This window comes from Sparus aurata, chromosome 3, assembly GCF_900880675.1.
Source record: "Sparus aurata chromosome 3, fSpaAur1.1, whole genome shotgun sequence".
Classification (NCBI taxonomy): Eukaryota; Metazoa; Chordata; class Actinopteri; order Spariformes; family Sparidae; genus Sparus; species Sparus aurata.
In genome coordinates this window covers 7,430,366-7,445,851 of record NC_044189.1, presented here as the reverse complement: position 1 = coordinate 7,445,851, position 15,486 = coordinate 7,430,366, and the positions used below count along the sequence as shown (strand labels likewise).

At 40.7% G+C, this 15,486-nt stretch overlaps 1 protein-coding gene and 1 non-coding gene across 4 annotated transcripts; one reads left to right on the top strand and one right to left on the bottom strand.

Annotated features, from left to right (window-relative positions):
* Positions 1-1,329: 1,329 nt before the first annotated feature.
* On the bottom strand, positions 1,330-15,476 carry cfap69 (cilia and flagella associated protein 69). Of its 3 annotated transcripts, none has more exons than XM_030411670.1 (25): positions 15,064-15,476; positions 14,025-14,084; positions 13,872-13,937; positions 13,400-13,509; positions 13,228-13,304; positions 12,453-12,623; positions 11,450-11,602; positions 11,006-11,183; positions 10,643-10,754; positions 10,476-10,524; positions 10,245-10,366; positions 9,930-10,161; positions 9,585-9,743; positions 9,370-9,485; positions 9,065-9,183; positions 8,683-8,764; positions 8,391-8,583; positions 8,154-8,291; positions 7,890-7,966; positions 7,415-7,612; positions 6,930-7,016; positions 6,778-6,849; positions 4,797-6,337; positions 3,470-3,559; positions 1,330-2,266 (listed from the first exon to the last, which is right to left on the bottom strand). In XM_030411670.1, the coding sequence occupies exons 1-23, from the start codon at positions 15,142-15,144 to the stop codon at positions 6,173-6,175; spliced, it is 2,817 nt and encodes a 938-aa protein (XP_030267530.1). In that variant the 5' UTR covers positions 15,145-15,476; the 3' UTR covers positions 1,330-2,266; positions 3,470-3,559; positions 4,797-6,172. The 3 variants fall into 3 exon arrangements, with proteins under 3 accessions (XP_030267530.1, XP_030267531.1, XP_030267532.1); XM_030411671.1 differs by having other exon boundaries at positions 4,848-6,337; XM_030411672.1 differs by having other exon boundaries at positions 12,525-12,623; positions 15,064-15,475.
* On the top strand, positions 11,837-11,908 carry trnae-uuc (transfer RNA glutamic acid (anticodon UUC)). Its single transcript has one exon. It is a non-coding gene; the product is annotated as a tRNA-Glu (tRNA).
* Positions 15,477-15,486: the final 10 nt, after the last annotated feature.

Sequence of the window (15,486 nt, the reverse complement as noted above, 5' to 3'; positions counted from 1 at the left end):
ATATAAAGAGAGAAAGAAAGTACTGAAGGTTTCTCAGAGGGAAAATATATTGATGAATCACGACAAACCTGCTGGAAAAAAATGCATAAACCAGCCCCAAAACACAACATATGCTGGTCTTGCCACCAGTTACTAGCAAGACCAGCATATGTTGTGTTTTGGTGCTGGTCTGTGCTGTTTTATCCAGCAGGGAAGACGAGCCTAACACTTTCTGTCACGGATCATTTGATTATTTTCATGGGAGAAGCCTCTCAAACATTTCCTGAATGGAATCAGAGACCATTATTAGCTTTTACTCGACATCTGTGTTTCTGATGTGGACAGTTTTATGATTGGGGAATTGGCCCCTAAACTACCAGCGTGTTGACAGACATTGAGTAAACAAATAATTCAAAGCTCCTCTTCATCTCCGTCAGCCCCCAGCAGAGAGGAATTAGTAAAACCAACAACTGTGGCTGGTTCCCACAGAGTCAGACCTCCTCCTGCTCTGGCTGCTGTCTGCTCAGTGGAAACATAAAATTAGAGGCTGTTTGTTTTTGAAAAGGTTGTAAAAACTTGAAAATAAGTACGAAGCGTCTGAAATGGGACCATGTGATATTAGACACAGTTTCTCTGTTAATTTATTTTGTTTTAGCTTCTCAGCTGCTTCAAACATGATCATTTTGGGATTTGTGGATGCTATAAAAACAGTGAAGTGCAGCGATGACGTGACTTCCTCCTTACGTGATTTTATGTACATTTGAAATTGCATTTTTCTACCCGGAAATTATTGTTTAAACTTGCATTAGTGAATTTTTTGGCCACTTGAGGGCAGCAGAACAGGCTGCGAACACACACACATACTGCATCATCGCCTTTTAAGTTTATAAGATGAACTAGCAAACAGCTGTTTATTAAGCCTACACATCCAGCCATTACAGATGGAAACATCTGGCGCTTTGGCTGCTAAATGCTCCACTTCATTCACCAGCCAGTTGCTAACTGTCTCTTTCTCAGATTAAGGGCGTTTTTGTTGAAAGCAACGCTATGAGAGCGGCGAGAGTGAACTAAAACATCTCAACAAATCCAAATAATACAGAAGAACACGGTCCTTGACCTCATCCGAAATAATTGACGTTAAACAACACGTTGACTTTCATCTCAGCATCTCATTCATGTCACACAATCACTTCCTCTGTCTGAGTTTGATCCACATGAGTCGCTCCGTGCAGATTGTGCAGCCGCCCGACAATTTCCCACAAAACTTTTCCACATGGATGAAACCTAAGAACCACGGGATGTTTTAATGTCACAGAGAACAACTTGGAAACATCAGAATACAGACGTCAGAACTGTGAACATTTTTATTTGAAGAATAACATCTATTAAATTTGTGACTATACAAAACAAAAATCATTCATTTTCATCCTTTACAGACGTTTGGTTCATAACATTTTAGTACAAACATGAAATTTTAATGAAGCAAACTGTGGATGCTGTGGATTTCTCATAAATAATAAATACTGACGGGAGAGATGCTGCTTGAGGATTTACAATCTAAATTCAAAACATTAAGGTGCAACAGTCAAACAAATTAATTGCTGAACTGGAATATTTGAAAAAAAGGTTATGTTTGTGACTAATATCAATAAATACAACAAGGAGCTATGGAGAGGTAACTTCCCAGATCATGTTATTCAGTTTTTATTAGTTTTTCTGTGTTTTTTATTGTTTTTGCTGCACTATAAAATGTAGGAAATGATAATGGCTGCAGGTTGAACTATTATCCTTGTTGACAGATGATATGCAGATTTATTGCATTTGAATGAATAAATGAAATGTGCAGTCCTCTTACAGGCAACGAGCACAGATATGCAGAGTGGTCAAACTACAGGCTCACTTTAAAAAAAAAAAAAATTTGTAAATTGTTGTGACTGTTGACAAATCTTCCTGCTGGGACTTCACAATGACTCACATTTTCCTTCTGGGACACTTGGATTTTCCTTCCACGACGCCACAAACACATTAAAACTCTCCACCTCCTCCACCACAGACCTTCTCTGACGTATACAAACAGGTAAACAAACAGGCAACCAGCCCAACGGAGCTGCTCTGGTTTGACGACTCCTCGCTGGCCTCAGGCGCTCAGATGTTTCAGATGGACCCTCTCTGCCATCTGCCTGGCGCTGTACAGAGACACTCCCATCCCCACTGTGGCCATCGTCATGGCGATGGGGTCGACGAGACTGCCCTGAGGCTGCATGCGGACCTCACCTGAGACCTGCCTCTGCACACAGGACAGACGGACAGATGCAGTCAGACAACAGTCTGATGAGAGGGACGTTAAAGACACAGTGTGTAAGAAGTTTTATGTGAATATGGGAGCTTTCAAAGGAATCTGAGGGCATTTTTTGTTTGTTGAATGTGACAACTCTGGTTAAAGAGGGTGGAGGTTCGTTGGGATGTATGTATGGTATGTGGTCATTGATGTCATGGAGTTGTGAATGTGTAGGTTTGGTCTTGTTTTTTATTACCTTCACCAAGGAGGTTTCGGTTTCAGCTGTGTAACATTTTTGTTAATTTCTCAGGGAATAATGCATGCATGAAAAACGTCTGACTATTTTGGTGGCTGGTACCTATTTTTTTTGGTGTATTGTGGTTTTTTTTTTAGAGTAAACTTTTTTCACAATAATTGCACTTGTAGGTTGATTAATAGAAGCAACAACAACAACCAAAGTAAGCACATACAGCGAAACATATATTCCCACATGGATACAAAACCAAACCAACAAATCGTGAAAGGAAACAAACAACCAAAAACAAACAAACAAAACAAATTAATGAAAAACGGGGACTGTTGGGCTTTGGCGGAGGTATGCATTCTACTGAGTGCCATTGTAGTTTCTTTGTTAGCCACACAACTCGTATGGCTCGGTCAGTACTTCCAAAACTTTGGTCCGGACTGCCATCAAAATCTACTAGCCTTAAGTGACAGAACATTTGGGAATGATGTTCGAATTCTATGATGATGAGCAGAATTAATCCCCAAATAGTCCGACAGCGGTCCATGTCAAGTCTCCACTCCCCAACTGTTTGCAACATTTCCCATCCTGCATCATCATCCTTTTGCACGCAACACGAGCTGTGAGGTGGAGTCTGAACAGGTTATATAATGTGACCTCCTGAGACGAGCTGCATCAGCTCTCTGTGAAATATTTATCAGCCTGTCGTCGATCGCTCTCCTCCCTCAACTTAAAGCAATAACATAAAAAGACAGATAGTGATCCAAACATTAACTTTCACTCAGTGGATTGATTTATCTGTGCTCTCTGGATCAGAGTGTATTATTATAATGCACACATCTCAACTGCAGGGGGACAAAATATGTCTAACTATGCATTTGGGAGAAAATATTTGAAGCATGCAGATTAGACAATTAAAACATGAAGACAGAGGTAATAAATCTGAGCTCTCAGTGGTGGAGACCCACCTGGAGGAGACGGAAGTATCCTGGTGTCAGTCTTCCGAGTCTGATGATCATTTCTGCTGCTGGAGCTTCTCAGACGAGCCAACAAACGTCCTGTAGGAGAAGAAAGACTGTCAACAACCCAACTCAAATTTAGCACGCAGGAAGATTCTGAAATTTGTGATCCATCAATAGTTAGTTTTTCTATACTTTCTCCTCTGAAAAAATGTGTTCTGTTTGTTGTTTCTTTCTACATGTAACCTCTATTTTTAATTCAGTTAAAATCTCTCCTCAAATAATTTTACTTTAAGGTATTAAATATGATGTTTCTATTTATTTGTAAATGGGGTTATACTGCTCAGTATTTAGGTCAGGTAAAGTTAAACAATTTATTATCTTGGAGCTGGTTTTTAAAATATCCGACTCAGTACTGTACCTACTACTGTACAATTTTGAGGTACTTTACTTCAGTATTTCCTTTTTCTGCTGCTTTATACTGCCACTCCACAGCATGTTGGAGGCAAATATTGTACTTTTTACTCAGTACATTAGTTTAACAACATAAGATACTGGTTACCCATTAGATAACATGCTGCATTAGAGCCAAATGAGTGCACTTATCATATCCACATAGGTTAAAAAAAAAAGAAAAATCACTAATTCAGATGACCAGAAAAAAGCTGAATACTGGATCTAAAAATCAGCAAGAATCATTTATTCAGAAAGTAAATATATGTATTATCTACTTTTATTGCATTTTTAAAAATATACTTAAGTACATTTAATATTAGATACGTTAAGACTTTTACTCAAAAACTGTTCATATGGGTGACTTCCACTTTTTAGTAAAAATTCAACATGATAACTTTAAATCAAGTGTGACTTGTGAGTACTTTTTACCACACTGCCTTAATTTATCAACATTAAAGGAACTTTCTTTCCAGAATTTAAAAGAATTTACAATTTTACTTTTGGAAAAGTAACATCTCATTCTTTCTTTTCCAAGTAATATTTTAATCAGTACTTCTCAAATATTTTCCACGTCTGAATGCTGCATTTTGAATCTACTGTCACGAGTAAAACACCATTAGATAAAGTTTTTATCCCTCTGTATTCAGCCAAAAGAGTTATTTTTTACACCATTCTTACACACAACAAAGTCGTTACAGCATCACTCAAACAAAGGTTGTTGGAAAAATACCTCACTGTCCCAACTAGAAACTTCCAGTACTTTAAAATCATCAATTATATTAATTTATTTGATTTAAAATTGTATAAAACATCAATAAACTATCAATTTCTTGTACCAAATAATCAAATAGCAGTTTTTGGGGGTAAAACAAAGTCTCACAGTTTGAAGTTGACAGGTCCTTGGGGAGTTGATCCAAAAAGCAGCACCCACCCTGACCTCCGCCTTCATCGATGGCTGCAGCGGCTCAGACAGACGGACAGCATGTGGAGCCTGAACAAACAGTGGCAGCCTGTCGTACTGGAGAGGCTCCCGTGTGTCCCTGCTCTTTTGTGCGCTGTGAACATCCCCGTCCGCCGGGCTCAACGGGCTCAACACACACTCACAGAGCTGCATGAAAAGCCTCGGCCTGTCAGAGATGATTTGGTCATCCAGCCGGTGAAATGGGTGAGAGCAGGGAGAGAAGAAGAAGAAGTGGCTCTGTGCAGCATGTTGCACGCTTGAGGGAACATGTGTGTTAATGCGCTGCAGCGACTTATGTAACCCAAAAACACAAAAGAGAAAACACTTTGTAAAAACTGCCCTAAATGGACCTTCAGCCGAACACAACCAGCCGCAGCCTTGTGACACGAGGATCCACTTTTACTGGACAAAACCAGACTACGTTTAGTGTTTTAAGCAATTGAACGCTTGTCATTATGATGTTACGTAAGAACACAGTTTCCATGATGCAACATTGATTGTTCAGGGTCTCACTGTTCATGTGTTTTGTCTGTTGGTTACATAAACCAATAAAGTATTAATGCATAGAAACATATTTAAACAGGGTATTTAAGATGATCTTAAACTAGGATTACATGCAGTAGAGTGCATACCTCCACCAAGGCCTAACAGCTTTAATTTATCAAGCCAACATGTTTAAATCGGCGAGATTTAGATTTTTATTTTGATCTGCTATAATTTCAGTCATAGACACCAGCCACCTAAATACACCTGCGTCAAAGTCCATGTGTTATTTCCTGAGAAATTAATGAAAAGACAGAAACACGTTGCAACATTGAACGTTTTTGTCTGTTTTCCCGCCTTTTTGTGATCTCTTTCGCTGATCATAAAACTCACTTCTCTTGTCTTTTCGTTATTTTGTCATTCTGCCTCTGCGTCTGTGTTTGGGTCCTCGTTCGGATGAACTATGAACGAATGTTGTGGACAAAATGTTATCGAGTCAAATTCTTGAATTACTTTTTATGTGAACTAAATCTTCCATCAGAAAAAAAAACTTTGGTTTTAAGTTTTGTTTATTTAATGTAGGAATTTGAACAGTTGCTGAGAGAAGACTTGGAGGCCAGTCGGCTTACTACAGTGTGCGTGTTTGTCTACATGAGGAGGTGGACTAGACTACAAGATGCTGATTGTGCACATCTAGTGACCTCACGTCTGCATTCGCTGCCAAAGCAAAACAAATAATAATCTGTACAGACGCTGCGAATGAATTGGCTTTGGAAAAAGCAACAGTTGCGTGTACATTCAAATCTATCACATCAGTCTTTAACAGACACGGTGCTGAAGTATTCTGGGTCCTGAGTTGTGGCTCCCACTGCGTCCTGACCTGCAGTCTTGATGGGAGCTCTGGTCAGCATCAGTTTGACTCCTGCAGAGCCCTGAGCGTCTGTGCTCTCTGCAGCCATGACCTGCCCGATGAAATGCTGAAACACAGGGGAAAACAACAGCAGGTCGTCAGCAGTGAGTGCGTCTGCTTGTCGTTCTGCACAGCGCAAATGTCAGAGCACTTAGCAGACACATCCAAAGTGGTTTCACTTGTAGCTTTAAGAGGATTTACTTGTCCAGCCTCATTGGCAATAATCACTTCCTGGATAAAGACTGCTTCCTCATTTTGGTATTTTGTGAAACAGACATTTCCCCCAAATTAAATTGCGACTTGAAATCAAATGACAAGGCTGTAGTATATTCTGTGTTACCTCTCAACTAAATGTTTTGGTTGTATCTCTGCTGTTCATCTAGCTGCTTCTGGCCATGTTTAATGTGAAGTTTCACCTCCTGTAGCCAGTTTATTAGCAGTAAGCAGTGCAATGATTGATATTAAAAACCTCTGAAGTCATATAAATGTTGAGAGTTAGTGAGAGACCTCTGTTGGATGAACAGCAGCGCCTTCATGCTTCGGTTTGGGTCTGGATGATTCCCTCTGCGCTTTCACTTCCTGTACACAAAAAAAAGTCAGTTGTTGAGACTAAAATTCAAAACATATTATTCAAATCGCTCGTTTGATGAAAACACAACCTTCAGGATCTCATAGTTCGAAGTCTTGGAAACGTAGCTGTCCCACGACTTTGCCATGAGCTCCCGCTGCTTCCAATGAGACTTCATCTGCAATACGAAGATGCGAAGAAAACACTCACATTACGATAAAAAGATGTCAAGTCACAGAAACAGTTTCAATTAAATTTACACACTATTAAAGCTCTACCGAATTTATTTTAATCAGAAAAAGGCTTTGAAAGTGTTGATCTGTTTTCTGAGTCTGGATCTGCATGAAAATATGCAACTGACGGATGATTCTGGGACACATGCCAGATTTTTCTGTGGTAGTAAATGAGGAAGGAGATTTATCACTTTTTACTGCCAGTCATGGAAAAACCTGGTGATCAATTTTTTTCTTTTTTTTTTTTCCTATCATTTTTTCATCTGAGAAAACTGAGGAGAGAAAAAGTTTTGGCAGGTGAAGAAAGTTTTGTTGTTGTCAAGATTGGCAAAGTTCTCGGCACCTCTGTGTACATGAGCTTCTCCTCGCCGAGTTCCTCTTTCTCCCGTTGCTCGAGGATGCTGTTTTGTTCTGCTGCGACCCTTCTCGCTGTGTCTTCTGTGATCTTACAGATGGTGCTCAGCGCCTCCTCATCGGGAGAGATCGGTCGCACGCCGTCCAAACTCAGCTCCCTGTTGATCTCTTCCCACACCTCACCGACCTAAAGACACCTCAGTGTTTACACTGTCTCTGTTTCTTTGTGTCATCTCAAACAAAAGTCTTTGCGTGCTGCTTGAATTACAGTTACGTGGACATTCTCTGTACTTCATGCCTGGTAACGCTTAAAGCAACATAGACTGCTTTTTTTTTAGCCCCTTCAACAAACATTTTGAGCTCAAATTTGAACTTGCTCGTTATTTCAACATCTAGCTAATAATTCTGATGGTTACTATTTTAATATTCAGTACTTTTCTTTTCTTAACAAACAGAATTTTTACCTTAAAGTCCAGATATCTCCTCACAATGCTCAAGGTCACATAATGTTTTGCTGACAGTCCAGGAAGATCATGAAAACCTGCAAAATGATTTATTTTTTAAAGCTTATAGTTTTACAAGGTCATGATGTCTTCATGGTATCTTAGTTTGCGTTATCTAGGTTACATAATAAAAACAGCATTATATACATATTCACACATGTTGATGTATTGTCCCTATAAACAATATATTTACTGCAATTTAAAATTCTTTAATAACTGCTTTACCAATTCTGCAGAGGATGGAGTAAATCTTCGACCGCAGGTTCTCTGATAACTCCAGCACTGCTGGACTCGGCACGTCGACAGGAAACGACAGCTTGGTGTCGTCCTGCTGTTGAAGACTGAGGAGGGGCCTCTGGGGATCTTAAAGTCAAAAATAAGATAGGTAGATAGATAGATAAGATGGAGGAAGACTATTGAGGACTCAAAGTGCCAAAATAAAGAAATAAGAATGCCATTGACCTGCGATGCCTCCATGTTGGTTTCGGCTGACCTGCAGCTCCTCCTCCTCCTCCCTCCACAGCTGCAGCAGGAGTCCAGGCGCCGTCCGACCTCTGTCGTCCCTCCAGCTCAGGACGTGAGGCAGAGCGTTGGGGTTGTCACACAACTCCAGCAGGGTGGCGAGGATGTTGCAGTGAACGCATCTGGGGCTCGACTGTTGGTGAGAGATAAAGTTTCATATCAGTGCTTAACGTTTAGGTGCATGTGGACACGGTAACTTCAGTTACGCTCTAAGAATCAGTCCGATACTTACACTGAGTAACTCCAACAGAAGAGACACTCCCTCTTTAGCCAGGAAGTAATCCTCTGTGGTGTAGCAGCCCACAATACAGGACCTGAAGGGACAAGGACAGACTCTCTCAACTGTGGGAAATCAGTGAGTGTGCCTTTATTTTTGTCAATTAAAACACACAAATGACATGACATCTGTGCTCAGTTAAATGCCTGAATGCAGCCAAGACATATTAAGCAGATTAAAATCTGATTTCTGAAACCACATTAGGACATCAATGTGTCTTTGAAATTGGCTTGTGGATTTTGGATATGGCTTGTGTAAAATGTACCGATTGTTGGGATGTTTCTTTATAACAAATAATAATACATTAACTTAAGGTTAAGGGTTTAGCTGAACTGACCACACACAGTCGACTGTGGACAGGATGAGCTTGTTGTGTCCCAGACCGCTGTAGAACCTGTCGGAACCTTTTCTCAGGAAGTGGAGCACCATCTCAACTCCCTCGGATCCAAACAGCTCCTGCGGTAGAACATAACTGTCACTCACTACAGACGTGTTGTTGTGTATGTTGTAATTCTAACTGAAAACTTTTCTGATGCGAGCATGAGATGAAATAGCTTTCGGTCGAACTAAAGTTTAGCTGTTTTACGGGGACATTAAACAGATTACAAAGTGCTCTTATCAGGGTCATAACCGCAGCTTCACCTTTCTGTGCATGTCACTCTCACACAGCAGTGAAAGTATCAGCTGAATATCTAACTTTATCTCCAGGGTGATGACGTCCTCCTCGTCTGGACTCGCTTCCATCTGCATCAAAATCCCTGAGAAGAAACAACAGGTCTGTCTGTAAATCAACACGTACCGGAGGTGAAATGTTTCTGCTGATATTTCGCTTCCTTGTGATGTGGAGGTTAACTTACCCAAGAGCTGGTTGATGATCCCTTGATCACAAAGGTCCTGGTTGACTGAGTCCACACATAAAGACGTCACAGATCTCAGCACTCTGACACAGTGAAACATCTGAGCTGTTTTACTGCCTCCTCCACCCGTACCATGGGAGCTGGGACCAAAGAGAGCATCTGCACAAAAGGATGAAATACGACCAGCATTTGTGAAAAAAAGTGAGTGAGCCAGGACTCTGTTTTGCTCAAGGGCACTCTGACAGGACACATGAATGTTGGTGTTTGACCTCTGACCTTTCAGACACACGATAGAGTCTCTTCAGTCTCTTATTTGTCTCTCGTGATGTTTCGCTGCATCCTCACCTTTCCTGACGCACCAGTCCAGCAGGAGCAGCAGACATGCGATTCCCTGACAGGAAACGTATTCTTCCACCATCAGCGGAGCGATGGTGGCCAGGATGGTCAGCGCCTGCAGCTGCAGCTCCTCCTGCTGGGCGGAGGACCAGTGACGGGAGCCTGACCGACGCTCGGACGGGGATGTCGGCGGCTTCATGAGCGTCAGCAGAGCCGGCATAACTCTTTCCTCTTCAAAAAGCTGAGAGGAGAAAACATTCAGGGTGTTAGAAATGTGATGTTTAGACCCAGAACAGTTACAGAGAAACTGAGTGTGTGACTGACCTGCAGCGCAGCAAAGTCCCTCGACAGTGAAACCAACAGATTCAACAGCAGCTTCTTCATTTTAAAGTCTTCGGTGCTGAAGTTGAGCTTGAGGTTGCGCACCAGAGCGTTCACAGTTTTCACTAGAATATAAGTAAGGCAATTTTGTTATCATAGAAGGTGCTGCGGTACTCATGAATCATTCAAATGTAAGAGTGAAACCAAAACTTTTGAGCTAAAAAGTGGCCTCACGCTCTGGAAATGTGGCGAGAACGACGAGGTCTTTGGCAAACGAACTCTCCTGAAAATTAAAAACATGATGTTGAGAAAATTTTAGATTTGCACACCTTCCAAATATACAGAGAAAAATTATCAGCTGCGATGTGTTTCCATCATAACATCAGTGAACCTGCACTCACAATAAGCAGAGAGTTGGGATTTTCAGCGATGAGAGCTACGATCACAAGCAGCTCATTTGTGAGTTGGTGGTCTGAGTGTCCCAAACCGGTGAGAAATGCTTCTTTTAGAGAACTAAAATACAAATAAACAAAAAGGAAAGATCTCTATTATCGATTTGTACGTAATGAGAGCACAAAAGTATTCAAACTTGGAACATTTTTTAGAGTATGGAAGGTGATATAGTCTTGACTCATAAAACATCCTCTAGATTTTTAAGTTTATGTATTTCAGAAACTCTGAAATGGTTTTTTTTTGTTTTTCCCTCAAGAAATCTCTCCATCAGCAACACATGAAAACATGGTGAACCCACAGGAGACACGTACAGGACACACTCCATGCTGCTGAGCTGAGCCGTCACCTCCTCCTTGTTGCCTCTCTCAAGCAGGTTCCAGAGGATCTCGGAGGAACGGAACAGGACCTGACAGGATGGGTCGGGTTCGTTCATATGGAGACAGATCATCTCCGCTCCTCGTGCATTCAGTATTAACACACAGTTTAAATCTGTGATTAAATGAAACAGAAATGTGATTAAAGAGGCGTGATTAGTGATAAAAAAAAACAGCCCATTGACCTGCTGACATTGACACGAGGACACTTAAATCCCCTGTTTTGATTGACCGTCTGATTGTTATTTTGTAATGAGCTTATTTATACACTTGAGAGCTGGCTACTTTATATAATGAAGGAGGTCATCTGTTTGATTGACATGTCTGACAGATTCCCTCCTCCACCACCTCAATGGATCCAGGACAAAATCAGTCACTGACCAGAGGAGCTGGAGAGGATCTGAAGTGTCTGCAGGAGCTGCAGCCTGATGGCAGGCTGGTTCTCCAGAGCGGCCATGGAGAGGAGCAACGTCTGAGGCAGGTCGCTGCGCTCCAGCAGCTGCAGCCGGTAGCCTGGAGAGGCTGGCTGGAGCCCTGCAGAAACATGTTAAGAGGACAATAATCATAAAATAGGCCACATTTGTGGATGTACAGTATAATCTTCAAGAGACAAACTAAAGAGTAGACGATCACAAGTAAAGAAACAGAAAGAAAACAAAACATTAAACTCCTAAACCCTGATTCCTTCTCAAGTAGCATAAGTTATGAAAAATAATTCTGCTTAAGATCCATAGGCTACAACTGTCATGCCTTTACACTGAAAAGAGATCCCATATGGTCTAGCGGTTAGGATTCCTGGTTTTCACCCAGGCGGCCCGGGTTCAACTCCCGGTATGGGAACTATGATTTAGGGGGCAGCAATAGCTCAGTCCGTAGGGACTTGGCTTTGACCAAAAAAAGAACGATGTGGACCGGCAGTTGGAGAATGCTTTTTCACATCCGGGGTGGGACACCAAGGTGCCTTTGAGCAAGGCACCAACCCCTAACACTGCTCGTTGGGTGCTGTGGCATGTGTGGCAGCCCCTTCGCTCATCTCCTCTACACTGCATGTGTGTGTTTGTGTGTGCGCACCTGTATGTAATGTCAGTGGAAAAAAGAATTTCCCAATTTGGGATTAAAATAGTATATAAAAAAAAAAAATTCAGCTAATGCCAGGAGCCAGTTAGCTTAGCTTAGCATGAATACTTAAACAATTGCTAAATTGAAATGTTATATCTTGTTTAATACAAAATAATCAGAGAAACAAAATATAATCTTAGAATGAAAGAAGGAGTAGAAAGAAAGAAAGAAAGAAAGAAAGAATGAAACAAAAATGAAAAAGAAAAAGAAAAGAAACCAAAGCACAAGCATGCCACCACAGAAGCTATGAGAGAGAAAGCCTCACTTAGTGAAAGTCTAGAAAATCGGTTGTCAGAGGAGAAAGTCCGTGGCTTTGTCTTGAAGAGAGGGTCCGTACCGTCGAGCAGCTGTTTAGGAGCCACACAGCTGTAGAACGATTTGACAGACTCAACTATCTGCTGTCTCACTTCAGCGTCTGACACCCTCATCAGACATCCTGTCAACAGAAACACATCGGCCAGAGTCACTCGCCATCATTACTCTTGTCTGAAGAAACTGCCTTCTTCTGTAACGCACCAAAAAAGTACCAAACCAGTTTGGAGCAATTAAAAGCAAAAAATAAAGTAAAATGACGTGAATAATATAGCCTGTCCTCATCAGGAAAACAACCATATAGATTGTCAGTGAAAGCAGGTTATTAAGCCCCATATTTATGTTTTGTTGTGCGGTGGCGACCTCTAGTGGCTGTAGTAACTATTACAGCAGGGAAGGAGGAAGTCAGGTGAAGGAGTATAACGAGCGAGAATATCAACATTTCCTTGCTGCTCTAAGCTAACAGTCTGGACCGCTAGCTGTGCTGCTAATTGAGCTCAATAGTTAAAGGTAGCTGCAGTTAGTAACAGTTAGCAGTTACTCTGCACTTTATTTGATTTGAGTCTTACATGTTGCACCTTTAACATTTACATTTCTAGGATTATTTTAAATAAAATATTGAATAAACAAAATTAGTAACTGCAATTTAATGTAAATGTTATTTGTAATAAAGGGGGAGTGACTTGCAAAATTATCAAAATGTCTCCTTTAGTAACTGATTTGTGTACCCATGTGAGAGAGGAACTCTATGACATCCTGGGCGTAGGTCAGCTCATCAGATGCCTTCTCCTTCAGGAAGGGGAGGCTGCGATCAAAACAAACAATGTTCAAATGTTAATATTCACAAGAAAAAAAACATTAAACTTTTTCATGTAGGTTTGACATATTTGAGTTTCTTACCTACAAATGTTAAGTGCCTCACACAAAACGGGCACATATTCAGGGTGATCCTTCACTTTCTCAGCGCAGATATTCAGTATCTTGGCGATGCCTTTCAGCTCCTTCAAAAGCTTGGAATCATTTAAGAAGTTTGGACATTTTGTCAAAGTGTTTGCTTATGCAGAGAGAAATCCCAGTGAGCGAGGGGAAGTGATGGGGCAAAGAGTTATCATGACGGAGGTTATTTCTGAAAAGGGAAAATGCTGACAGACACAGCGACGCAGCGGTAAATTAGAGCCTTGGGAATGACACAGGCTCTGTGTTCCTGTTGCTCGAGAGCAAATCTATTTCTGTCTCTGTACCAGGGGACGGTAATGAGGAAAATTTGACAGTTTGCCGCAGAGTGTCACCTGAGAGAGATTTATTTGGAAAACTAAAGACACTCCGTCATCAGACGTGTATGTCATAAGACTAAATCTAGAACAAAGGATACAAAGCCAATTTGGTTTCTCTTCAGGAGTTTCTTCAGTACGAAAAGGTGCCTCTCCTTCAAGTCAGCCTTTGATAAAAACAGATCATACATTATGATTACATATAATAGAACTTAAAACAGAGAAAAGTCTGATGATGTTAAAAATCAACTTACTGTCAACGGATCCTCGAGAAGACGAATCACCATACCGAGTTCGAGCCTTTTAGCGCTGACCTGTGGGACATTAGTGTGACTATAACAACTCCTCTTTTGGGACGGAATGCATTAAGTATGCAAACATCACATGTGATATTTAGTTGCATGTCTCCGAGACATTTTTTGGGACATTGGCTCCTTTTGAGAAGCATCTTCAAGCTTCAAAGGTTTTCTGCCAGTAGCTTATTTAATCATATTTAGTTGAGGTCAATTCACTGTAATACATAAATATTATGGCTGAGTTTAGTGGGTTTTCTTACATCTGGAGAACAAGATTTGTAGGAAGAGGCATCTCTGCAGCACTACATTACTTCATCATAATGCTGTTTTTTTTTAAATTAATTTTGAGGTCAGAATAAATACGTCATCCATATCCAACACTGTCTTAAATCCTTAAAAGTTTTTTGGTGTTTCTGGGATAATGTGTTTGCTCCATATGGCGATCAAGGTAATCATCATGTACATTTGTTTGTTTGTTTGATTGTTGGTTTGTCAGCAGGATTACACAAAAACTACCAAACAGATTTCCACAAGACTTGGAGGGAGGACGTGTCTCGGCTCAGAATAGACCTCATTAACTTTTGGTGCGGATCCTAATAAAGAGACGGACCCAGGATTCTTTTTCTCACTTTCTTTAACATCATAAGATAAGTTGTTTTTCCACATTTTTGTTAAATTCTATTACATGAGGTTCCTCCGTATGACAGGGCCTCATAAACCAATACATGATAACATCCCATTCCCTATTCAGTGGATACAAAATCGTGTGTATGCATATTGAATAAAACACAGAATAACAAATGTTAGAAAATAAGATATAAATGTACAATTATTTAGTTACAAACCATTTGAGGTCTCTTGGAGCAGTTGGTACATGAAACATGAAATAATATATTTATGATTAGGGACTATTATTATCATAATAAATATAATTAAATTAATTAAAAATATATAATTTCAGTTGTATGAGTGTGTAGTAAAGACAGTGGCTGTTTACCTGCTGGTTCTCATCAGATGCTCTCGATCTGATCACAGGAATGTCCGGTTTTCTTCTGTGCGCTACTTTGCCCGAATCCATTTGCAATTTTGATTAAACTTCACCTTCTTATTAACATCGTCGTCCACTTGATTTTTTTTGCCACGAAATATTTTTGGTTCCGGTTGTTTTTACGTTAGTTACGCTCAAAAGAAGTCACTTGTAGATGTTTTTAGCTCCAAGTTTACTTTATAGACTCGATCTATTAAATCTGACGGAACCTTAACCCGAACCAGAGTTATTTTCTACCAACAAAACTCCGATTAAATCCTCTCTTTAACGTTAGTCGTCCATCATCTCCCTCTTTCCTCCTCTTATGTTGCCCGAGTCTGACAGCATACTACAGTTGCTATGGCTACCGTGTAGTACGGCGAGCGGCGGGGT

Bases quoted from the DNA above. Each gene is read 5' to 3' on its own strand.
- cfap69 (XM_030411670.1), bottom strand. From the start codon at position 15,144: ATGGATTCGGGCAAAGTAGCGCACAGAAGAAAACCGGACATTCCTGTG. The intron at 9,184-9,369 runs GTGAAGCTGCGG...GTTCTACCGCAG, and splicing joins AGAGTGACATGCACAGAAAG to GAGCTGTTTGGATCCGAGGG. The intron at 7,613-7,889 runs GTAAAAATTCTG...AGGTGTCTTTAG, and splicing joins GGAGATATCTGGACTTTAAG to GTCGGTGAGGTGTGGGAAGA.